Source organism: Ambystoma mexicanum, chromosome 3p (genome assembly GCF_040938575.1).
Source record: "Ambystoma mexicanum isolate Mex_15411 chromosome 3p, UKY_AmexF1_1, whole genome shotgun sequence".
NCBI lineage: Eukaryota > Metazoa > Chordata > Amphibia > Caudata > Ambystomatidae > Ambystoma > Ambystoma mexicanum.
Window position 1 is genome coordinate 154,143,260 of NC_090925.1, and position 24,887 is coordinate 154,168,146.

A 24,887-nucleotide genomic window follows, 5' to 3' on the forward strand; every position below is an offset into this window, starting at 1 on the left:
CATGTGCATCCCAACAAACCTCCCATTCCCCTAGCCTGTTTTACAATTTAGCTCATTATATTTGTCTAGAGAGGGACCCACGAATAAGTTTGCAACACAGAGGTGGAAGCAAGGTATAACGTCAATTTTCCATGCATCTCTGTCCATAATACATTTTCATAACTGCAGAAGGTCTGTAATCTTTGAATTCTCTGTTTTTGCATTTTTTTGAAAACAATGAAAATAGTACAGTTTAGCCTCTTTAAAAAAAATAAAACAATTGCAGGTGTTGCAAGACATATGACTTTATATTGCACAATTAATTCCAGCCCTCAATCCAGCCTCTCCCTTTGACATACATGGCTGGAGAAAAAACAATTTGCCAACTCACATTAGAGGAAGGAATGTAGCAAGTGTCAGGCAGTGTGTTTGCAAAAATATTCAAGAGATAGTGATTTAAAAAAAATGTGTATTGTAAGGCCATGGACTCATCCACTTTAAAAAGAGTTGATTGTCAATTTTCCTACAGTTATGTACATTTTAGCTCCTGTCCTTTCTGAAGCAACTCAGGTCAGAAAGCAGAATACTAGCTTTTTCTTAAATACATATTTTATACTGCCATACTGTTACAATACACTCTTGCACCAGAACACAAACACTCAGCAGCCTTCAATATAATTGTCCTGGGATCCACACAGGTACATATAGTAAGTTACTTATTTCTTCTTGTACTTGTTCAATCTTGGATTAGAAAATGAGCGGATAGCCTAGCATACACACACACACTTTTTAAAATGTAGAACATGGCCACAGCTGAATTGTCAAGCTTATGTCAACATAACTGACATGTCTTTTTTTACAGATCTGTTTTTAATGTTTTCATTATTTTGTAGCTGAATGCAGGTGAGTAAATGCAGGTGAGTAAATCGTGGCATAAGACTTGTACAACTTGCCTGCAATGATTTGATCATTCTCTACATTTCCCAGCAAGCACCCAGGAGCCTGGCTCGTTGGCCTCAAAAGTATCTGTTGGTCCCATTTACCCGGCGGTAAACAATTACATGTGATCATTCATCACTGGATTCCTTTCTTGATCAATACCTCAAACCATTTAAATGGATTTTTATAATGTCATTGATTTGATAGCCAACATTAGTAATAAGTACAGCAAAACAATATGTAGGTTATTTGTTTTCACATTAATTGTTTGTGAATCGTTTTCAAACATGATGAATAAGTGATTTTTTTTTTTTAGATCACTGTGCAAGTTAGTTAAGGAAAGACCAGATTCCTGGGACTTGTATTTAGATACCGTTCTGTTCGGACTTAGAACCAAAAAGCAAATGACAACACAATATAGCCCATATTTCCTTTTGTTTGGACGAGAGGCTAGGTATCCTTCTGAAGTGCCAGAATCATTTGAGGTATTTCCTTAATTGTGGTTATCTTTTATTTCCATACCCATTTTGTGATTTAATTATAATCTGGAAGTGCTATTTATGGTGAAGACAGAAACAAGCATTAGTGAAGAGGCAATAATTGGAAGTTTTACTGCCACCCTGAGTCTCTTGATTTTGTGTCTCTTGTTGACCTGACCTGCCAATTTCATTATGTCATGAGTGAACAGATTTCATTCTGTTCTGACTTTTTTAAAGTCAAATATAAGATGTGAAATATTGCTGCAATTTTATTCTGTTGCGATTTAATGAATTTTTGTCGGATTGCAAATAACCATAGTTTGTTACACTAATAAAGTACTTTGTTTTGATGTTTTAGGTTCCACAAGCGGACATTGAGAAGTTTGCTGGTAATGAAATTATATCAGAGTGTATTTCATTTCGTGACAGTGTCTTAGATGTTGTTCGAGAAAACCTGAACAAATCTGCACAGAAAATAAAAAATAGAGTGACGGCACAAAAACGGGACCCTGAAATCAAGATCGGTGACAGGGTTATGAGAAAAAACATTCGATCCTCACAAAGAATAGGAGGAAAGTTAGACCCATCCTTCTTTGGACCTTTTGTTGTTGAAAACATCTCTGGTAAACTCATAGATCTGCGTGACAATTCGGGAAACCTTTTTCCAAAAATTAACAGTGATCATATACAAATATTTAAGGAAGTTACTGAGCACATACCCACACAAATCTTAAAATGTGCAGTGACAAAATTGAAAGGTCCAGTCCCAGACGAGATTCCTGTGTTCCTTCCAATGTTGGTCCTACCAAATCCCACAGATCCATCGGATTTGAAAGAACTATGTATAGATAAAGAAAGTGTATCCACTTTGGATGATTTCAAAACCTTGTCAAAATCTACAGAAGATTTAAATCAACAAATATCTGCTAAGACAAATGTAGCTGCAGATACACTACAACTTTCAGATATAAACACGGCATGGTCTGAAACCCAATTGACTATGCCAGTGAGCCATAAAAACACATGCACTGTACAACAGCAACAAAAATGCAGCTGTGTGATCAATGAATTACCAGGACAAGTTTCTGAAATGAATGCACATTGTAACTCCGCTCCTTGCAAAAAGACAACCACCACAGCAGATTTAGGTTCTCTGGAGAACCCAAGTGTTTCCATTAATTGTGTTGAATACAAAGAACCATATCACTGTAAGTAAATGAACACAGTGAACTTTAATACTTGCATTGATGTTGTTATTACTTAGGACTGTGATTTATTTTCAGGTATTGATGATGTTTGGAACAATGTAACAGGACATGTATTGGTTTCAAAGATCGGTCATTACAACATCTTCGACTCAGATCTTGTATGCCTTCAACCAGGCAAGCAGCTGGAAAGTCAGGTAAAAATCTAAATTCTAAATCCCATAGCAATATAGTTATATATGTACCTGGTTCACACTTTTCCAGTTGTAACATTGTTCAGTATTGCAGGTGATCAATGCACACTTGTTCGGACAAGTACGGACACATAATAAAGAATCCAGTGATGAAGTGTTCTATATCGATAGCTACGCCATGACCCTGATTTGGCATGGAAAACCACCATTAATGAAAAAGGTTAGAGGTTTTACATAATGTTATTCATTTTTGACTGCAATGTGCACATACAAAATTGCGTACAATGTTGAAAATGTTTGCCCCTGGTACATTTAACAAATGTGTCCTGTAGTGAATTGTGACAATTATAATCAACTCCTTACTATATGCATGGTTCACATAGAGTAGATACAAATTGTGGTGTACTGGCTCAAGGAGAGCCAAGGGGTGACCTGGGTTGGAACATCTGCCATCCACTTTATAGGCCTTAAAGCCTAGCTATACTTTTATTATGTCATGATGATCAAATTGACACAGCTGGATTGTTCATTAGAAATAATTATGGCAATGAAGTTGCTGCAGACTGAAGAAATCCTATCCAGCCCTCAGTAGTTGGCCACAGTCATTTTGCGTCTGTGGAACAGGCACTACAGTCTGACTAGTCCCTTAACTGTCGCATTCATCTTTCTGCTATTTTTGAAATTTCTTTTATCTGGAATACATTGATTGTTATTGCACTTGGGGGCCTCTTGTATCCAGGATTTTAAGTCGTAAGGACTGCTGGATTTAAGTCTCAGGATTTGGAAAACTACCAACTAGGTGACTTTGATCTCCGACTATGAATAGACAAATCCAGGCGAAGTGAGAGATTTTTGGGTAGCATGCTAAGCCTTAACTTTTGCCAACCACTCTTACCTGACCAGTAAAGTGCTCACACCTTAATGGTATTGTTTTCCTTTTCACCATTATTTGCTCTATGATCCACTTTTTGTTATCAATTGGTATTAACCAAAACACAGACCTTGGTGTTCCTTTTTCTTTAATAAATAATTAATGGCTGGATTTTAACATGGGCAATTGTTCCTGCATCTCACATTCAATGCTTTCATCCTTCTTATAGGTTGATCCATTGCAGTACAAGTTGCTGTTGGGAGTTGTTAATGATGCTCATCATTGGACATTAGTGGTAAGGGAATCGTACTATCTCCTTGTACATTTTCCCTGTTTGTTACAAAGTATTGGTCATTTTTTAAATGTCATAAATTACAAAGGCTAATTTGCAAATAGTCTACAGTGAACACCACAGCAATCATCTAATTTTTGAGCATTTGCCGAGTATAATCATATGTGCAACGGAAGAGTGCACAGATTTTGCATTTGAAATGCTTAGCTATGTAAAGAGCATAGAACGGTTTGAAGGCAACACTCCTTGCACTTTCTGATGGGATACAATAAGGAACAGATTGTGGGACATGAATGCATTTCCTTTTACACTATAATGGGCCTCATTACGAGCTTGCCGGTCTGGAAACAATGGTACCGGTCAGCTTGCCGGTACCATTGTATCCGGACTGGCAAACTCCGAGCTGTGCTTGCATGTGCCTTTCATTCTGCCAGGTCTGACCTGGTGGAATGAAAGGCACCCACGAGCACAGCATGACTGTAGCACAGGCACCATTATGAATGGTGCCGGTGCTACAGGCATCCCCATTCCCATTGAGCCCTATGGGGCTCAAATGGGAATGGGGGATCACCCGATTCCGGCACCCGTGAAAGGGCAATTACCGGGTCCGGCGGGGCCGGAATACCCCGGTAATTGCCCATTTGCGCGTGCCGGACTTTCTTGCAAGTTTGGAGGTAGCCTGCCAGTTTTCGGGGCAAGGCTACCTCCAACCTTGTAATGCCGACCAATGTGTTTATTCATTTCACATGAAGGTTCAACACTCAGCGAAAATCTCACGAGTCATGAGGACCCATCAATGTTTTCAGGTTTGCATAAATAAAGAAGACATGAAGCAACTGAAAATAAATCTTCATAACGACTAGTACAGCAAAATTGGCCAACTAGGTTTGAGAATGTGTATTTCACCTTTGTATATGATACTATGCCACAGTTAAAGGTTTAACTGTGGGAGTATCCTCCATTAATTGTTAATGCATGACAAATATACAACTACATGCCAATAATAATTTACAAATGTAAATCTGGTATTTTTATTTCCAAATATGATTAGTAGCACTTTAAAAAACAAAACCTAATTTTATTTTACAAAAATGTATTACATTTTAGGCGATATACCCCAGTGAAAAGAGAGCGTTATACCTGAACTCTTTGGGAGAACTAGACAGTCAGATTCAAAAGTGCAAAGAAGTAACAAGGTAGCTATTGATCACGTCAATGTGTATTACAAAGATTATGGATGTTATACTTAAACATTTCAGGTAAATATGCGGGTCTGTGTATGTTCTTCTTCGGCACTGTTTTGTGCTAAAACGATGTTGAGGAATTGCAGCTTCTGTGCAAGCTTACCACAGAAGCTGAACATGAATATCAGTGTGCTGTAGGAATATTCATTCCAGGCTGAATCAAAATCTACCTAGATCAGTCCCTTTAAAGTTGGAGGATGAATGAGCTCATTCCCTATGGGTCACACGTCGGTCAATCATTAAAAAAAACACCATAGGCCACTAGCCCTGATGAAGTTTGTGACAAGTGTAATTGAAAGTACGTTATCCACATTTTTAAAACTGGGTGTTTTAAAATGCTGATTTGTAATTTCCACCTTAATGTTATACAGATTGCTATGAAGTGAAGTTTAACATCTTCAAAACTGCAATGTTTTTCTACTATCTAGGGCTTTTATGAGAAGAAAAAACGTGCCAGTCTCTAGGTGGACATGCTCCAGTGTTGCACATCCAAAACAACTAGACAGTATATCTTGTGGTGTTTTTGTCTGCAAGGTAATGTATCAGTATATTTTTCACATTACATTTCCGACGGACAGAATATACATGTTTAATAAATCCTGTACAAAACAGCTCTCTTCTACTATGTCACAGTACGGTTTTTATTTGTCTAGGTCACTATCAATTATGCAAAGCATTTCATTTGTACCTGACTGTTCTGTTTAGAAGCACATATGTAAAATGAAAAATGCTAAAGTAGTTGTAGACCTGCTAACATGTCTATTGTGCAAAAAAACGACATAATTATTATAATTTTAGTTTGCAGAATACCTTTTAGAGGAGGAAGCAGTTGTTTTCGAGAGTAGCATGGATGCACTCAATAAATATCGAAGGGAGATAGCTGAGAGCTTAATAAATCAGTCAGGTATTGCAGCTTCTGGTAAAGTCTAAGTTCATAATCCTGTTTGTATTAATATGTTAATGGACAAGTTTCAGACAAAGAAATAAGAACCTGATAGGTTTAAACCAGATTTTAAAGAATTAGTATGTCGTATTTTTCATTGTCAATTTATTTTATGATCAATACTCGTGAACTGTCTGCAGAGTAATTGCATACAATATACCGGCATAGATAGACATTTGGCCGAATTAGTATGTCGTATTTTTCATTGTCAATTTATTTTATGATCAGTACTCGTGAACTGTCTGCAGAGTAATTGCATACAATATACCGGCATAGATAGACATTTGGCCTCATTACGACCCAGGCGGTCCAGAAATAACGGTGGCGGTAAACCCGTCGCCACCGTTGTTTCCAGACCGCCTGAGTCCGACCCCTGCAGGCGGGAGGTGATGTTCCCGCCAGGTCTGACCTGGCGGGTTTAACACCTCCCGCATGCAGGCGGACGAGGAAACACCGGCAGCATCACGAGATGCTGCCGGTGTTTCCATGATCCCCATTTCCATTGAGTCCCATAGGACTCAATGGGAATGGGGATTTACACCATTCCGCCTCCGTGATTCCCAGAAAACCGCGGTTGTAATGCCCCGGTAATTCCGGAAATCACAGAGGCGGAATGGTAATACGAGTCCGGCGGTAACCAGGCAGTTTTACCGCCTCGGTTACCGCCGGACTCGTAATGAGGCCCATTGTCTCCAGAACAGCTGTTACTTGTCAAGCCATTGAAATTGGAAGGGAAGAAATAGAAAGCTACTTCAGGCTGTTATGCAAGCCCCATTCCAGGATTTAAAAAAAAGATATAAATGGTTGGTACTTTTGGGCATAGATTTTGGGAAAACACTGTTAGGGACAATTTACATTTCTGTGCTAATTCCCTTCAACCTTAGAGACCCCCAGCTCTTGCTGGACTTTAGGACTTTTTATTTTTAACCATGGAGCGAGTGACACCCTTTTTCTCACTCACTCATGTGTTTTGATCTGATTTGTAGTTGCATTTCCTTTGTTTTTGTAGTCTGACAAACTCCATAGGAATATACTTTTTGTATGGTGACACACAGCACCTTCAGTGCAGTGTCACAAAGAAATCCTTTAGATTTCTCTGGAGGTTTAAATACCTTTTCTTGGGTGAACTACAGTTCCCAAGTATAGTGAAGTGAAATTGACTTTAACTACCTTTTCTCTTTGTAGGTCCAGCACACACCATCTTACCATCTTACGTGGAGTGCTGGTGGGTTACTTAGTAGCTCCTTTTCCTACTTACTCATGTAATATCTTTTTTATGTTACCCTCACGACTTTTAATGGCTTGTGGCAGTGGATTAATTTTCCTACCATTGTGCTTTTCTACCGCTGGCTGAATTGTCAGCTGCAGCCCATGGGTGACCATTTTGTCAAAATGGCCCCAGTCTTCTTTTTTTGCCATTTCTTGCTTGTGAGGTCTCTCTTGGGTTTTACTCTGCACGCAAAACAAGGAAGCGAGGGAGGTGCCCGAAACTCCCTATCCTTAGTCTCCTTCGTAACCTGAATGCACCCAGTCCTTATTGGCTGGCTGTCCTTATAGCACAGCCAGCCTGCTGTGAGTGACAGCTAGGCTGTGCATGAATGGGAGAAACCTGCATGAAAGGCGAGGCTTCTTGTATTGAAGACATGTAAAAGCAAAAGGAAATATCGAGGCCGAGTACCTTCGAAGGAAATACACCAAACACAGGTTATAAAGATTCACAGATCTTTATTCAAAGTAACTGAACAGTTTTCAAATGAACAAAGTATCGGATAGCTATCTGGCCCTCAGTACATCACAGCGAATACCAGCCCTTTCAGTGTGTGTAGTGAGTGGGACTGTACATCAGAACATTTGCTCTTTTATACAATTTCTAATCTGCTGTCCAGCACACCTATAGGTCAATCATTCTTCGGGTTAGGGGTTTGTGCCGGGTTCACTACTAATTTGGTCATCTATACGCATATGGGTTATTCGTAGTTCATACACAAACAGGTCACAATAGGAACAGTGTATCTTCGGATTTAACATGAAGCCTTCGTACATGTTTTATACAATGTAGTTCAAATGTTTGCATTCAGTATTTAAACAACATTGTGCTTAATATATGCTCACGGATCGGTTTCGTTGGCACAGGTAATCCTCAATCCACAGGTCAACGAAGGACAAGGTCTTATTACATGACCCTAACATTTGGCCTGCGGGCAGTTTAGGCACTAACCCAAATGCGAAGGTCGAGTCGGCCATGTTACAAACAGAAGAACACTGTCCACCATTTTAGAACACAGGGTGACTTTGGAGCGAGAATCAAAATGGCGGATGAACCTAAAATGGCGGCAAAGTCGATCTAAAATCAGAACTTTACAACGCGGATTTCTTCGCAGAGCGACTGGGCTTAGGCCAATATATACTATAAAGGAGGCCCGATATGATATCCCGTTTAACAGACAGTCCACCACTGGAAGAAACATCCGACAAAGGAATTGTGAAGAGAAGCTTGCTGCATCCTCCTGGACCGTTGAACTGCCTGGTGAAGCCCTGCTGCTGTGCTGAAACTGCTTTTCCTAATCGACAAGAGCAGCTCTGGAAAGGACAACTTCTCCCTTGGGTTGGTGAGACCAGCTAACCCCAAGAAGAACTTTGCTGGAAGACCTTCCCCAACTCCCTGTACTGCTGGAACGAAGTGCCAAGGGTCGAGAAATCCATAGTCGAGTGCATCGACTTTAAGCCATACCGAAGCTCCAGGAAAATCCTGAGGACTCTCCGGAAGCAGGACGACCCAAGCTCGAGTCACCACACCAAACCGCTGGACTCAGAGAGCGATGGAAGCCCATCCAGTCTCCAAGATCTGCGGTGGTGCTAATTGACAGTAGCTGAAACCGCAAAGGGCCGCTAAACTGAAAAGAGCCCATAGCTGCTGCCGACCTCCAAACTGCTGTTCAGGAGTCCTCCAGACGTCCTGCCTCTTGTCCCCACGACTGAGGCCCAGGAACCCAGGATCTGCAAGTCTGCAACCAGGATAGAAGCCAGCTGGATCCTCTTCTTATAAACTATGGTACTGTTCTGACTCAGGGGTACTTACCTCTTTGTCTGTAGCTTGCTTGTATCAGTTGAGACTTGCAGTAGCTGCCTTTCTAGAGATATTTTAGCTCTAACGTTTGACAAAGTTTAAACGATCGTGTCCCAACAGTGCTTTTCTGCAACAAACTCTCCAACTTTGTGCAAGACTTTTTGCTTTCTAAGAAGTGCTTCCGCTCTATAGACTTTGCTCCAAATTGACTTTGGCTGTCTTGGCTCCTTGCAGACTCTTCTGTCCCATTGACTTTGATTCTAACTGTCCCTCATAGGTGAGACATTGGTTTTTAACTAACAGTGCTGGTAAAGGTTTTTATCTAGACTTCATTGGAAGATTTGAAAGTGCTCACATGCTCTGAGAACCTGTTAACCTTTTTCCTTCCTTTAACCTTTGCTTTCTGCCAACCTCAGAATTTACCAAGCACAAAAGTGATATATAAATGCCAATACTGTCCTACTTAGTGAAGTCACCTCAGGGTGTAGGAAGTGTGTATGAAGCTTCTCTCACGAATATCTACTTGCTTATCTTGATTGTGAGAACGTGTTATGAAGTGTATTTTTATTGTTGCACATTGTCCTTTTTAAAGAATGCTTATCTAAACCTAACCATTACATAAATAATTATTTTACTAGAAAACCTTGAGTGTAAGTGTTATTTGAATACTTGTATTTGAGCATTTTGATGCTACAGCTCTACAGATCACCTTGAACCCTCTTGAGATAAGCCTGGATGTTCAGTCACACTACCAACCTGTGTAGTACAGACCTATACCAATAAGTGGGTTACCTAATACCAAGAGGACAAGACTGGCGTAGTCTCCCTGAGGGTCACTGCATACAATCTTGCCTACCAAACACCAACATAACAGTCATGAGAATGACATTGGACCACATTGTTAAGATATTGAAAACGAAAAAATAAGCAGTAAGCATGCAATCAAATGGCCTCATTCAGTTTCGGCGGTCCGGAATTAAAGTTCCAGTTTTCATGAATACCAGCACTTTACCAGATGGGCTGACTAGGAGTTTGCCGGTGGGGCACTTGACTTATGTCCATCCAAAAGCTGGAGCTTAGCAGGTTCCCTACCGCTAAAATATTATGTCATTACTGGCACTTAAAGTCAGGATAAAAGGCTATATGATATTGTTAAAATTATTGCAGGATGCACATTGCATTGTCCTGTGTGAACAACTTTGATTAAACTGCCATAAGATACAACGTACCTCTGGTATGTGTGAAGTATATTGTGCGTGTAATTTAATGGACAACATTCTTCAAGTGTTCATGTGATTTTCATGAAGTAACTTACCATACTGTGTCTTTAAAGTGAATATAAATTGCCTGTATATTTACAATATTTCATGTACACATAGTAAACTGTATTTTTATGACTTCTTACAGATGACGTGAGTAATCTGTGCCACATTTGTGCAGAGGTTACTTCGACCGTTGATGGACAGAGTGATGGGGTGCAAAATTGGGTAATACATATGATTTTCAGTGTTTTATTTTCATTCCTAACTGTTATTTCAAAGATTGGCTAAGTCACAAGTAGTCTTATGAGAACATTTTATGAAAGAATATTTATCGGTATCACCTAAACTGCAGAAATGATGGTTCATAAGCAAGAATGAAAGATTCATACTTTAAAAAACCTTTTCATTACAGTGCATTCCCATTGGTTGGGTAGAACTAATGTGATATTATTGGGGTGTAGATGCTGCTCGGATGAATTCCCTGCGAGCGAAAAAGTTTGTTGGTGGAAGAATATGGTGAGGGGTCAGAAATATGAGAAGGACACAAAGATGCAATATTTGCAACAGCAGACCTCCTTATTAAAGAAAAGGGGTTCGATAAAAGCCTTTCTGTCCCTAACCTAAAGAGAGGTTCCTTCCTAGGAAACTAAAACTAAAGGTCAGTCTGTGTATCCCCAGAATTATGCAAACTGTCCTTATGTCCAAAATGTATTTGACCCTCAAACAAAAAAAAAATTAAATGTGTAATGTAATTTTCTCTGTTTTGATTTGGCAAAAAGTGTGTGAAAAATAAAATCTAAAAATTAAACAAACAATCCGAAAAACCAGTTGGAGGTTCCCTTTTCCTTGATTCTTTCAGATAGAATAGCAAAGGTGTCCTTTTGTTCCAATGCTTCCTTAAGAGGGGCGGAAATGGCTCTTTCAAGCAACACTTTCTTCAGGATGGCAAAAGGTCTTTTGGAAAAATATCATAAGTGTCTCTTTTCCATGATAACTTTCAAAGGATGCCCAAAGTGTCTCTTTCACACAATAATTTCTTATGGTAATCCCCTGGTATACTGTCCTGCGATCAGAATGGGATGCTTGCTACAGTTCGTCAGGTTGGCTTCTGGCTTCTCTAATTCTCTCTTCCTCTGTGCCCGCTGTGTGCCGTGAACGAGTGTGCGATCTCAGCATCCTCGTTGGACGTCGCACTCCACCAACTCCCGGTCACGCATCCTCCATGGACTCTAACTTGTCTGATGTCTCCTTGCCTCAGTTATTCTCACTTCAGCCTTTTCTCATGTCGCCTTCACTCGCCACTTTGTGTAAATGCTTGGAGGCTGCGTGGCCCGGTCTAGTTCAGCTTTCCTTGCACATCTAATTCAAATCTCCTGGGCTTTTCTCCCCAACAGGATTTATCTTGCATAGCTAGGCTTTGCCCGGCAGAGCGTCAAACATCTCTATATTGTCGGAGTACTTTGCATTACTCGGACGGTCTTCTTCACAGTAGTGTACTCATTTTTCTTCACACATAGATAAAAGGTTTCTACACCCCAGTAACGCAGATTCATTTCTTTAGATATAAGTTTTTGGGGGTGGGTTGTGGGTGAGTAACTTATGGAGTTCATCTTTGAAATGGGAGTTTTACTCCCCAAGGGGTGGGGCTCTCTTACGGTGAAGTTTCGCTTGCCTCTACCACTAAGGTGGGTATCTCATAGCAAGCTCACCTCCCTAGCCTCACCGGGAAAGGCTCCCCACTGTGGAGAAGTGACTGAATTCTGCGATCCGTCACATTGCACATTGTATATATGTATATTCAATGTATTGAACACCAAGGCTGCAATAATTTACAATTTGACACACAACTATGTGGAAATTATTCTATGTAAAACTGTTAGTGTTTTGAAGCCCTGGCATTCACATACATAGTTGGTAATCTGTTATTTTTCTTTCATTTCAATTAATGTTCTTTACCGCTGATTTCATAAATACAGTATTTTAATAACTATTGCCATATGTAGTGATGCTGACCGCATTTAACGTTACTTGAATCCTAAACTACTGTTCATATTTTGTTTAGATTGCGTGTGATACCTGCAATCTATGGTTCCACTTGGCCTGTACTGACAAAGAACAAAGACCAGCTGATGAGTGTTCAACATTTCTGTGCTACAGATGCTATAGGAGATGCCAAAGAAGTGATAACCCGTAGGTTATGCGAAAGCCTCTATGCCACCATGGGTGCCTCTGTATGTGACTGGGTTTAAAGTGATTGTATGATACCCATGCCTTTTCTGGACTGCCGGTACTCAGCAGCATTGACATTAATGTGGATTTGCTGCATATGTTTTTTGTGGGAAGAAGCACTTTCAAAATGAGCTGCTCCAACTTGGTCCTCAATTTGCAGACTATATACTTGTCATGTTTAAGAGTAAAGTAAAGAAAAGAAAGTGAATGCTACTTGCAGTTTTCATGTACATAATAAGTATTTGTAAAATAAAGTTTGAAGTTATGTTGTGTCTTGGTTTTGAATGGAGTATATAAATCCTTGACATTAGCTGCAGGCAATGGCATAAGTTACCACTGTTCAATATTTGTAATATTTGTTTCCTGCCAATTTCACTTCAGCATTGTACGTTTAGAATATGGTACTTGCAGTAGGAGTCCATGGGCCTAATTTACAAAAAAAGCACTAAATCTGCGCTAACAACTTTGCGCAAGAAAGATCATTGCATGGACGAAAAGAATAGCGTGGGGAGCAGATTCAAAGATTCAATAGCGCAAAGAAACCTGCAGCACAAAGAAGAACGTGTTGGGCCTGGAAAGTCCACAAAATGTCTCCACGGCAAGCAAAAATTAGCTGTGTCAAACAACCTTTGCGCCAGACCCACCCCATGTTAAAAAGTAAACAAGGATTATTTACAAACAATCACATCCACTCCTCTCTTGCGACTCGCAGTCCTCGTCCCAGTACCCCGTTTAAACTGCACCCCAAATTCCAAACTCAAAGCAGCCCCCACACACCCTGGAAAAACTGCGGCTCGTTACTCTAACTCAAAGCAGTACCCGCTAATATGCCCCCGTCCTCCTCTGGCCTGCCTCCACCATGAAGCACAGGTGGCAGATGTCTTCCTTCAACATGAACACCAGTGAGTACTGCCATTGAATCCAGGCAGTAGCCTCTTCCATGGCTTCCTGTTGGACCACACTCAGCTGCACATCAACAGGACACTGTTCTGTTTCACCAGCTACACTTTGCCCCCTCGATGTACATGTGGCATAGTAATGTGGTGTGACATTTGTATAGCGGCTTTGTGCCATTGGTATAGCTTCAAAGCACTGTAGGTGCATGACCTTGGAGGACCTAAGTCTGAGGTATCTGCGATTGGTCCCAGTGACATTCAATGCATGTGTGCATTTTAGCCCATAAGAAGGTTGGTGGGGTGGCTAAATCCATGCTAGCAACACAAGTAGAACAGGCTTGTGGGTGGGTGATGTGATGGCTGTCAGAGAGTATGGGAGTCAAGGAGACTGATTATGTGTCCTGCAAGACCAAAGATTTTATCACGGTACTTAGCTGCATTCTAGTGGCAGAAGTGATGTGCGATCTGGTAGCGGGTGATTGCATATGTGTGCGGGTAGGTGGCCGTACCTTAGAAGGGAAAAATATATCTACCATTGAGTGCACAAGTGATGAATGCAGCCCACTGATACACAGTGAGGCCACATCCCTCTTCAACACCCAAAATGCAAAATGCCCATACCAGTGCATGAAGTGTGGGCACATCTACATTGACTAGCAAGTGCCAAAGAAACACCTAAACATCAGTGAACCAGAAAGGAACTCAAGGTACAATGAACTTGACTATAGCAAATGGGCACAGGTGAATGAGCTCCAAACATAAGCTTGGCTGAAATGGATATTATCTGCTTCCAAGCCATCCCATCCTTTTTTTGAAGGGGATACCAAATATTACAGCTGATATAGGGTTGTAATATTTGGTATCCCCCTGATGTTGAGGGGTAACATTTAACAAAGCACTGCTTGAACTATCCCTTGCATTGCAGGGGGGGGGGAGTACATCGTTTGTCTACACTATGCCTCCTTCTGGAAGCTATCCCACCTGTTTTTTTAAGGGGATACCAAATATTACAGCAATATAGGGTTGTAATATTCAGTATCTCCTTGATGTTGAGGGGTAACATTTAACAACGCACTGCTTGAACTATCCCTTGCATTGGGGAGGGGAGTACATCATAAGCCTACACTGTGACAGCTTCTGGAAGCCATCTCATCCTTTTTGTGAAGGGGATACCAAATATTACAGCTAATATAGGGTTGTAATATTTGGTATCCCCCTGATGTTGAGGGGTAACATTTAACAAAACACTGCTTGAACTATCCCTTGCATTGCAGGGGGGAGTACATCGTTTGTCTACACTATGCCTCCTTCTGGAAGCCATCTCATCCTTTTTGTGAAGGGGATACCAAATATTACAGCTAATATAGGGTTGTAATATTTGGTATCCCCTTGATTTTGAGGGGTAACATTTAACAACGCACTGCTTGAACTATCCCTTGCATTGGGGAGGGGAGTACATCATAAGCCTACACTGTGACAGCTTCTGGAAGCCATCTCATCCTTTTTGTGAAGGGGATACCAAATATTACAGCTAATATAGGGTTGTAATATTTGGTATCCCCTTGATTTTGAGGGGTAACATTTAAAAACGCACTGCTTGAACTATCCGTTGCATTGGGGAGGGGAGTACATCATTAGCCTTCACTGTGTGTCAGCTTCTGGAAGCCATCCCATCCTTTTTTTGAAGGGGATACCAAATATTACAGCTAATATAGGGTTGTAATGTTTGGTATCCCCTTGATTTTGAGGGGTAACATTTAAAAACGCACTGCTTGAACTATCCCTTGCATTGGGGAGGGGAGTACATCATAAGCCTACACTGTGACAGCTTCTGGAAGCCATCTCATCCTTTTTGTGAAGGGGATACCAAATATTACAGCTAATATAGGGTTGTAATATTTGGTATCCCCTTGATTATGAGGTGTAACATTTAACAATGCACTGCTTGAACTATCCGTTGCATTGGGGAGGGGAGTACATCATTAGCCTTCACTGTGTCAGCTTCTGGAAGCCATCCCATCCTTTTTTTGAAGGGGATACCAAATATTACAGCTAATATAGGGTTGTAATATTTGGTATCCCCTTGATTTTGAGGGGTAACATTTAACAACGCACTGCTTGAACTATCCCTTGCATTGGGGAGGGGAGTACATCATAAGCCTACACTGTGACAGCTTCTGGAAGCCATCTCATCCTTTTTGTGAAGGGGATACCAAATATTACAGCTAATATAGGGTTGTAATATTTGGTATCCCCTTGATTATGAGGTGTAACATTTAACAATGCACTGCTTGAACTATCCGTTGCATTGGGGAGGGGAGTACATCATTAGCCTTCACTGTGTCAGCTTCTGGAAGCCATCCCATCCTTTTTTTGAAGGGGATACCAAATATTACAGCTAATATAGGGTTGTAATATTTGGTATCCCCTTGATTTTGAGGGGTAACATTTAACAACGCACTGCTTGAACTATCCCTTGCATTGGGGAGGGGAGTACATCATAAGCCTACACTGTGACAGCTTCTGGAAGCCATCTCATCCTTTTTGTGAAGGGGATACCAAATATTACAGCTAATATAGGGTTGTAATATTTGGTATCCCCCTGATGTTGAGGGGTAACATTTAACAACGCACTGCTTGAACTATCCCTTGCATTGGGGAGGGGAGTACATCATAAGCCTACACTGTGACAGCTTCTGGAAGCCATCTCATCCTTTTTGTGAAGGGGATACCAAATATTACAGCTAATATAGGGTTGTAATATTTGGTATCCCCTTGATTTTGAGGGGTAACATTTAAAAACGCACTGCTTGAACTATCCGTTGCATTGGGGAGGGGAGTACATCATTAGCCTTCACTGTGTCAGCTTCTGGAAGCCATCCCATCCTTTTTTTGAAGGGGATACCAAATATTACAGCTAATATAGGGTTGTAATATTTGGTATCCCCTTGATTTTGAGGGGTAACATTTAAAAATGCACTGCTTGAACTATCCCTTGCATTGGGGAGGGGAGTACATCATAAGCCTACACTGTGACAGCTTCTGGAAGCCATCTCATCCTTTTTGTGAAGGGGATACCAAATATTACAGCTAATATAGGGTTGTAATATTTGGTATCCCCTTGATTATGAGGTGTAACATTTAACAATGCACTGCTTGAACTATCCGTTGCATTGGGGAGAGGAGTACATCATTAGCCTTCACTGTGTCAGCTTCTGGAAGCCATCCCATCCTTTTTTTGAAGGGGATACCAAATATTACAGCTAATATAGGGTTGTAATATTTGGTATCCCCTTGATTTTGAGGGGTAACATTTAACAACGCACTGCTTGAACTATCCCTTGCATTGGGGAGGGGAGTACATCATAAGCCTACACTGTGACAGCTTCTGGAAGCCATCTCATCCTTTTTGTGAAGGGGATACCAAATATTACAGCTAATATAGGGTTGTAATATTTGGTATCCCCCTGATGTTGAGGGGTAACATTTAACAAAACACTGCTTGAACTATCCCTTGCATTGCAGGGGGGAGTACATTGTTTGTCTACACTATGCCTCCTTCTGGAAGCCATCTCATCCTTTTTGTGAAGGGGATACCAAATATTACAGCTAATATAGGGTTGTAATATTTGGTATCCCCTTGATTTTGAGGGGTAACATTTAACAACGCACTGCTTGAACTATCCCTTGCATTGGGGAGGGGAGTACATCATAAGCCTACACTGTGACAGCTTCTGGAAGCCATCTCATCCTTTTTGTGAAGGGGATACCAAATATTACAGCTAATATAGGGTTGTAATATTTGGTATCCCCTTGATTTTGAGGGGTAACATTTAAAAACGCACTGCTTGAACTATCTGTTGCATTGGGGAGGGGAGTACATCATTAGCCTTCACTGTGTCAGCTTCTGGAAGCCATCCAATCCTTTTTTGAAGGGGATACCAAATATTACAGCTGATATAGGGTTGTAATATTTGGTATCCCCCTGATGTTGAGGGGTAACATTTAACAAAACACTGCTTGAACTATCCCTTGCATTGCAGGGGGGAGTCCATCGTTTGTCTACACTATGCCTCCTTCTGGAAGCTATCCCACCTGTTTTTTAAGGGGATACCAAATATTACAGCTAATATAGGGTTGTAATATTCGGTATCCGCTTGATGTGGAGGGGTAACATTTAACAACGCACTGCTTGAACTATCCCTTGCATTGGGGAGGGGAGTACATCATAAGCCTACACTGTGACAGCTTCTGGCAGCCATCTCATCCTTTTTGTGAAGGGGATACCAAATATTACAGCTAATATAGGGTTGTAATATTTGGTATCCCCTTGATTTTGAGGGGTAACATTTAAAAACGCACTGCTTGAACTATCCGTTGCATTGGGGAGGGGAGTACATCATTAGCCTTCACTGTGTCAGCTTCTGGAAGCCATCCCATCCTTTTTTTGAAGGGGATACCAAATATTACAGCTTATATAGGGTTGTAATATTTGGTATCCCCTTGATTTTGAGGGGTAACATTTAACAACGCACTGCTTGAACTATCACTTGCATTGGGGAGGGGAGTACATCATTAGCCTTCACTGTGTCAGCTTCTGGAAGCCATCCCATCCTTTTTTTGAAGGGGATACCAAATATTACAGCTAATATAGGGTTGTAATATTTGGTATCCCCTTGATTTTGAGGGGTAACATTTAAAAACGCACTGCTTGAACTATCCCTTGCATTGGGGGGGGGGAGTACATCATAAGCCTACACTGTGACAGCTTCTGGAAGCCATCTCATCCTTTTTGTGAAGGGGATACCAAATATTACAGCTAATATAGGGTTGTAATATTTGGTATCCCCTTGATTATGAGGTGTAACATTTAACAATGCACTGCTTGAACAATCCCTTGCATTGGGGAGGGGAGTACATCATTAGCCTTCACTGTGTCAGCTTCTGGAAGCCATCCCATCCTTTTTTTGAAGGGGATACCAAATATTACAGCTGATATAGGGTTGTAATATTTGGTATCCCCTTGATGTTGAGGGGTAACATTTAACATCGCACTGCTTGAACTATCCCTTTCATTGGGGAGGGGAGTACATCATAAGCCTACACTCTGACAGCTTCTGGAAGCCATCCCATTCTTTTTCTGAAGGGGATACCAAATATTACAGCTGATATAGGGTTGTAATATTTAGTATCCCCTTGATGTTGAGGGGTAACATTTAACAACGCACTGCATGAACTATCCCTTGCATTGGGGAGGGGAGTACATCATAAGCCTACACTGTGACAGCTTCTGGAAGCCATCTCATCCTTTTTGTGAAGGGGATACCAATTATTACAGCTAATATAGGGTTGTAATATTTGGTATCCCCTTGATGTTGAGGGGTAACATTTAACAACGCACTGCTTGAACTATCCCTTGCATTGGGGAGGGGAGTACATCATAAGCCTACACTGTGACAGCTTCTGGAAGCCATCTCATCCTTTTTGTGAAGGGGATACCAATTATTACAGCTAATATAGGGTTGTAATATTTGGTATCCCCTTGATTTTGAGGGGTAACATTTAACAACGCACTGCTTGAAATATCCCTTGCATTGCAGGGGGGAGTACATTGTTTGTCTACACTATGCCTCCTTCTGGAAGCTATCCCACCTGTTTTTTAAGGGGATACCAAATATTACAGCTAATATTGGGTTGTAATATTTGGTATCCCCTTGATTATGAGGTGTAACATTTAACAATGCACTGCTTGAACTATCCCTTGCATTAGGGAGGGGAGTACATCATTAGCCTTCACTGTGTCAGCTTCTGGAAGCCATCCCATCCTTTTTTTGAAGGGGATACCAAATATTACAGCTGATATAGGGTTGTAATATTTGGTATCCCCTTGATTTTGAGGGGTAACATTTAACAACACACTGCTTGAAATATCCCTTGCATTGGGGAGAGAAGTACATCATAAGCTTACACTATGACAGCTTCTGGAAGCCATCCCATCCTTTTTTTGAAGGGGATACCAAATATTACAGCTAATATAGGGTTGTAATATTTGGTATCCCCTTGATTTTGAGGGGTAACATTTAACAACGCACTGCTTGAACTATCCCTTGCATTCCAGGGGGGAGTACATTGTTTGTCTACACTATGCCTCCTTCTGGAAGCTATCCCACCTGTTTTTTAAGGGGATACCAAATATTACAGCTAATATTGGTTTGTAATATTTGGTATCCCCTTGATTTTGAGGGGTAACATTTAACAACGCACTGCTTATAATATCCCTTGCATTGGGGAGAGAAGTACATCATAAGCCTACACTATGACAGCTTCTGGAAGCCATCCCATCCTTTTTTTGAAGGGGATACCAAATATTACAGCTAATATAAGGTTGTAATATTTGGTATCCCCTTGATTTTGAGGGGTAACATTTAACAACGCACTGCTTGAACTATCCCTTGCATTGGGGAGGGGAGTACATCATAAGCCTACACTGTGACAGCTTCTGGAAGCCATCCCATTCTTTTTCTGAAGGGGATACCAAATATTACAGCTAATATAGGGTTGTAATATTTGGCATCCCCTTGATGTTGAAGGGTAACATTTAACAATGCACTGCTTGAACTATCCCTTGCATTGGGTAGGGGAGTACATCATAAGCCTACACTGTGACAGCTTCTGGAAGCCATCTCAGCCTTTTTTTGAAGGGGATACCAAATATTACAGCTAATATAGGGTTGTAATATTTGGTATCCCCTTAATTTTGAGGGTTAACATTTAACAAAATACTGATTGAACTATCCCTTGAATTGGGTAGGGGAGTACACAATTTCTTTCTGTGCACTGTGACTCTGGGCCTGACCAAGGGGTGCTCTGGGCACTAACACACAATTAATGTGGCAGGGATCACCCTGATCGCTGTGGTCACATGACAAGACCGCAGCTGCTCTGCGATCACACAGAGGGCCAGTGGCCTGGAGACACCCAGGTTACACATGCTTGTCTGGGGCACCCAGACTGCACCCAGCCTAGCAGGGCCGCAGGTCTGTGATCACACATGGTAGGCTTGCAGGCCCAACACAATGAGACACAGATACAGAGTGCCATTACATTTAGTCTACCACCGTGGTATTGCACGTGCGTGCGCAGGCTCCTTCTTTTCCCAGTCAGGTATGAGGCTGTCATGACACATCCTTAGAGGGACAATACATGTTCTTAAAAGGGAAACACCACAAATTCTCCCACTGTGCTAAGAGATGTGTAATATATATACATATTGTCAGTCTGGTTTATTGTGTGATTTATCTGCGTTTCATGTCAACCCTGTAAAATGAAATATTATTTGTATGTGTTTTACGTGCCTGCCATGATGACTGCGCCGCTACGCCACACCCTCTACAGTGAACCCATCTATCGGGTCAATTTCCCTAAGGAGGTAGTATTCCGGAGTATTTTTTTCAATTTCCAGCCATAGTTTGTGTAGTCATTTCCATCACTGTTGGCAGCTGTGATTTATTAAGCTACTAATTATATAAACCACTAAGTGTTGGCAGCTGTGATTTTTTAAGTTACAAATAACCATATAACCAACTAAGTTTCATTCAACTCAAAGCAGTTCGGCTGACTGATCAAGTAACAGTGGCATACCGAGCCGCGGGAGTGGGGGGGCCAAGCTGCCACCCCACAGGCTCTTTTTAGAGCCTGACCGGGAATTTCATCAGTGGGCCACCCCTCCCGTTCGGCACCTCAACGAGGGTACCCAATGGGAAAGGTGTCCCGCTGGCAGGACAATGTGTGCTGAGTAACTCCTGCTCAGCACAGTAATTTTCCTGGCAGCAGGACACCTTACCCTTTCCGAAACCTCTGGCAGGACAATGTCCCTCTGGCAGGACAATGTCCCAAGGAGCTCAGGGCAGCAGCAGAGGGGCTCTCAAGTTGCTCTGTGTCAACAGAGCATTTCAATGTGAGCCATTAGGCACTGATGGGAGGGAGGGGGGACTATTAGCAGGGACTTTTGTCCCTTTAGAAATGTACATGGCAGGATGTGATCAAGTGTGAGAGATTTGCATAATGCTGCATGCTTATGAAATAATGACTGAAGATGTGCTCAGTTGCTTAAATTGTCCACATCCCGGTTTCACTATTTTAACCAAAGTGTGTGAAGTGTGTGATCCTGGGCAGATCATTTAATCAGACTGTCTTATCTGCAGCTCTGTAAATGATTCACTTCAAAGCTTATGTGTTAATATATGATGCTGTTATTTTTTTTTTTTTAAAAGCCTTACTTGCTCCATATATAACAGTGCATCTTAGGTATTTTGCCTCACAAAATTATTTGCCACTTGGCTTCTTGCAATGTGCTTTCTGTGAAGTAATTTCTGTTGGTGCAATCCATAAGCAAATCAGGAGATGTGCATATATTTTACCCCAGAGCGCCTGGACAGGGCTCTAAAAGTTGAGTTCCCTGCACCTGTAATGATTCTGCCGTTTTTCTTGTGTTAAAATGCGATATGATGAGACAACCTGGAATTGCGTGCACTCCAGTTGAGAGGGGAAAGTATGATGAGACAACCTGGAATTGCGTGCACTCCAGTTGAGAGGGGAAAGTAGCAAGTTTTGAGAAGGGAAAGTAGCGAGTTTTAAGAGAGTTTCACCGTGGCTGTATGGAACTCGGGCGTTATGCCGGTGTTATGCAACATTTGGTATCCCATACCGAGGCTCGGAAATCTCCTACTTTGGTCTGCGATCTACGAAGACAGCCGAAGACAGGGGATACCGGATCGGTATGGGATACCAAATATTACAGAACAGCGGCAGCCTCCTCTTCTCATCTCCAGCAGAACTCTCTTTGAGAAGGGGTAGGAGCCGAATGTGACATGCGACATGTGTCACAGCGTGCCAAAGCATGACACCAATCTCTGGACTGGCCGATGTAAAATGTACTGTTTAAATTACTTCAAACACATTAAACAAGTGAAAAATACCCTCCCAATCATTGGGATATTTTAAATGAAATAATAAAAATAATTCTTGTCAAAGTCATGTGCAGATTTGTTAGCACCTTCGCTGCTCTGGACAAAGACCAGACATTGTTAAAAAGATTTTAAAAAAAGGTAGCAGGCGCCCCTTTCCAGAAAGAACATGGCACGATAACCTGTTCTGAGATGGAGTGTTTGCAGCTCAGGCTTTTTGCTCACTGTACCTTTAACAGGTGGGAAATATCCATTTGCATATCAGTCTTTGTCCCGCCCACATGGGCAGTCCAGCACCGAAATGCTATGGCAATTCTTCTCTGAACAAGAGTACCGACAGCAACCCCATACACGTGTTTCAGCCTTGTTGGACCTCATCAGTGAGGTGAAGCTGTGCCTCTCTGAGCACAGTGAGCAGGGAGACCACGTCTGGTTCCCCCAGGTAACTCAGGGTGACCAACCCCAAGTTCCTTGCACATTTTTTTTAAAAAAGGTAGCATGCGCCCCTCTCCAGGAAGAACATGGCATGATAACCTGTTCTGTGGTTTTTTCCCACTTTAGAGTTTGCAGCCATCGCTTTTTGCTCACTGTAGCTTTCACATATAGGAAATATCCATTTGCATATCAGTCTTTGTCCCGCCCACATGGGCAGTCCAGCACCGAAATGCTATGGCAAGTCCTCTCTGAACAAGAGTACCAACAGCAACCCCATACACGTGTTTAAGCCTTGTTGGGCCTCATCAGTGAGGTGGAGCTGTGCCTCTCTGAGCACAGTGAGCAGGGAGTCCACGTCTGGTTGCCCCCAGGTAACTCAGGGTGACCAACCCCAAGTTCCTTGCAAATATTTCAAAAAAGGTAGCAGGCACTCCTCTCCAGAAAGAACATGGCATGATAACCTGTTCTGAGAAGAGAGTTTGCAGCACTTTTTGCTCACTGTACCTTTCACAGATGGGAAATAACCATTTGCATATCAGTCTTTGTCCCGCCCATGGATATTTCCCATCTGTGAAAGGTGCAGTGAGCAAAAAGCGTGTGCTGCAAACTCTCATCTCAGAGCAGGTTGTCATGCCATGTTCTTTCTGGAGAGGAGTGCCTGCTACCTTTTTTGAAATAATTGTTAAAAAGATTGTTCACGCCCCAGGTTATTCGTCATGGCTGTCAGAAGCAGGGGCCGCTCCGTCAGCCGCTCAGGAGGCCAGAGGACCTATAGAGGAAACAACTGGTGACAGCAGGAAGACAGAAGGACGAATCAACCTGATCTGCAATTAGGCACTCTCAAACCCCACCTTCGTTAATATAGGATTTGGCTCATCCCTAATATTTCCCATATACATCATCACTAATTAACATTCAAAAATGACATTTTGAACAAAAGCTTTCATGACTTTACTCAGTTTTACTGATGCTATTTCAGAAAATCCTAGCTACTCATCAATTTCCTCATACATGAAGGAGGTGATAGTTGCATTCTTCAAGAAGGGAGATTGGGCGGTATTTCGCAGGTTCCAACCTATCTCCTTTCTAAATGCCTCCTACAAAATCTTCTCACACTTTGTTTTGCAGGCCTTTGAACGTTGGGCTGAGGAATCTGGCAGATAGGATTTAAACCAGTCAGGCTTCCACAAGGGCACATGCGCTTCTTTGAATTGCTTGTTGATAAACCTTTTGTCAAACCAGGCAGTGCAAACCAAAAAGCAGCCTGTACTTGGCTTTCTTGGACATTTCAAAGGCTTTCAACTGTGTAGATCGCTCTAGGCTGTGGGAGATGGTGAGTGAGTGGGGATGTCCGGAACCCATGGTTAATATTCTGGAACACAAAAACAGTCAGGGAATAAAACAATGTATAAAACCCTCACCATGTAGAGACTCAGTTAGATAATTGATATATTATATCACACAAGAACAAGTATGGAGCACACCTAAATGCATACTTGAGTTTTTCATGTAGTCGATTAGTGAGTCCGCTAGCAATGTCCCTAGTTAGAAGCACACCCTATCCTTGTAGGGAAGGGCTGTCCCTAGGTCAACGGTGGTGCGCCACCTATCTAATAGAAAAGAGAGAGAAATACTATCCCTGTGTACAAGGTGTGCATATCACAAAAAGTCTAAAAACAATTCAGCCATTTCCCAAACTTCTAACATCCTGGACATTTCAGAGGGGAATTATTTTCTTTAGAAACAAGCCATTCTTTATTCACCCACAAAAAAGTGTGTGCACAGAGTGCATAGTATTGGACTAATGGTAAAAGCGATACTAAAATGAGTTAAGTAGCTGTTCACAGTTTCAGCTAAAATGTTTCTCTCGTGTATGATATGATATG

General features: G+C 41.6%; 2 protein-coding genes across 5 annotated transcripts in view; one reads left to right on the forward strand and one right to left on the reverse strand.

Moving 5' to 3' along the window:
* LOC138580184 (uncharacterized) overlaps positions 1 to 12,969 on the forward strand; it is a 28,892-nt gene extending 15,923 nt beyond the window's left edge. The window contains exons 6-12 of one of the 2 annotated variants that reach the window (XM_069650512.1): positions 1,756 to 2,605; positions 2,681 to 2,799; positions 2,891 to 3,016; positions 3,897 to 3,962; positions 5,632 to 5,737; positions 10,621 to 10,700; positions 12,538 to 12,969. In XM_069650512.1, the coding sequence (XP_069506613.1) occupies positions 1,756 to 2,605; positions 2,681 to 2,799; positions 2,891 to 3,016; positions 3,897 to 3,962; positions 5,632 to 5,667 (1,197 nt within the window). In that variant the 3' untranslated portion in view covers positions 5,668 to 5,737; positions 10,621 to 10,700; positions 12,538 to 12,969. Of the gene's footprint in view, positions 1 to 1,755; positions 2,606 to 2,680; positions 2,800 to 2,890; positions 3,017 to 3,896; positions 4,214 to 5,631; positions 5,738 to 10,620; positions 10,701 to 12,537 lie in introns of those variants that run through there. The other variant, XM_069650511.1, reaches the window with a different exon arrangement.
* Positions 1 to 24,887, reverse strand: part of LOC138580185 (C-type lectin domain family 2 member L-like) — a 335,947-nt gene that overhangs the window by 234,839 nt on the left and 76,221 nt on the right. The gene's annotated exons all lie outside the window — the stretch shown is intronic.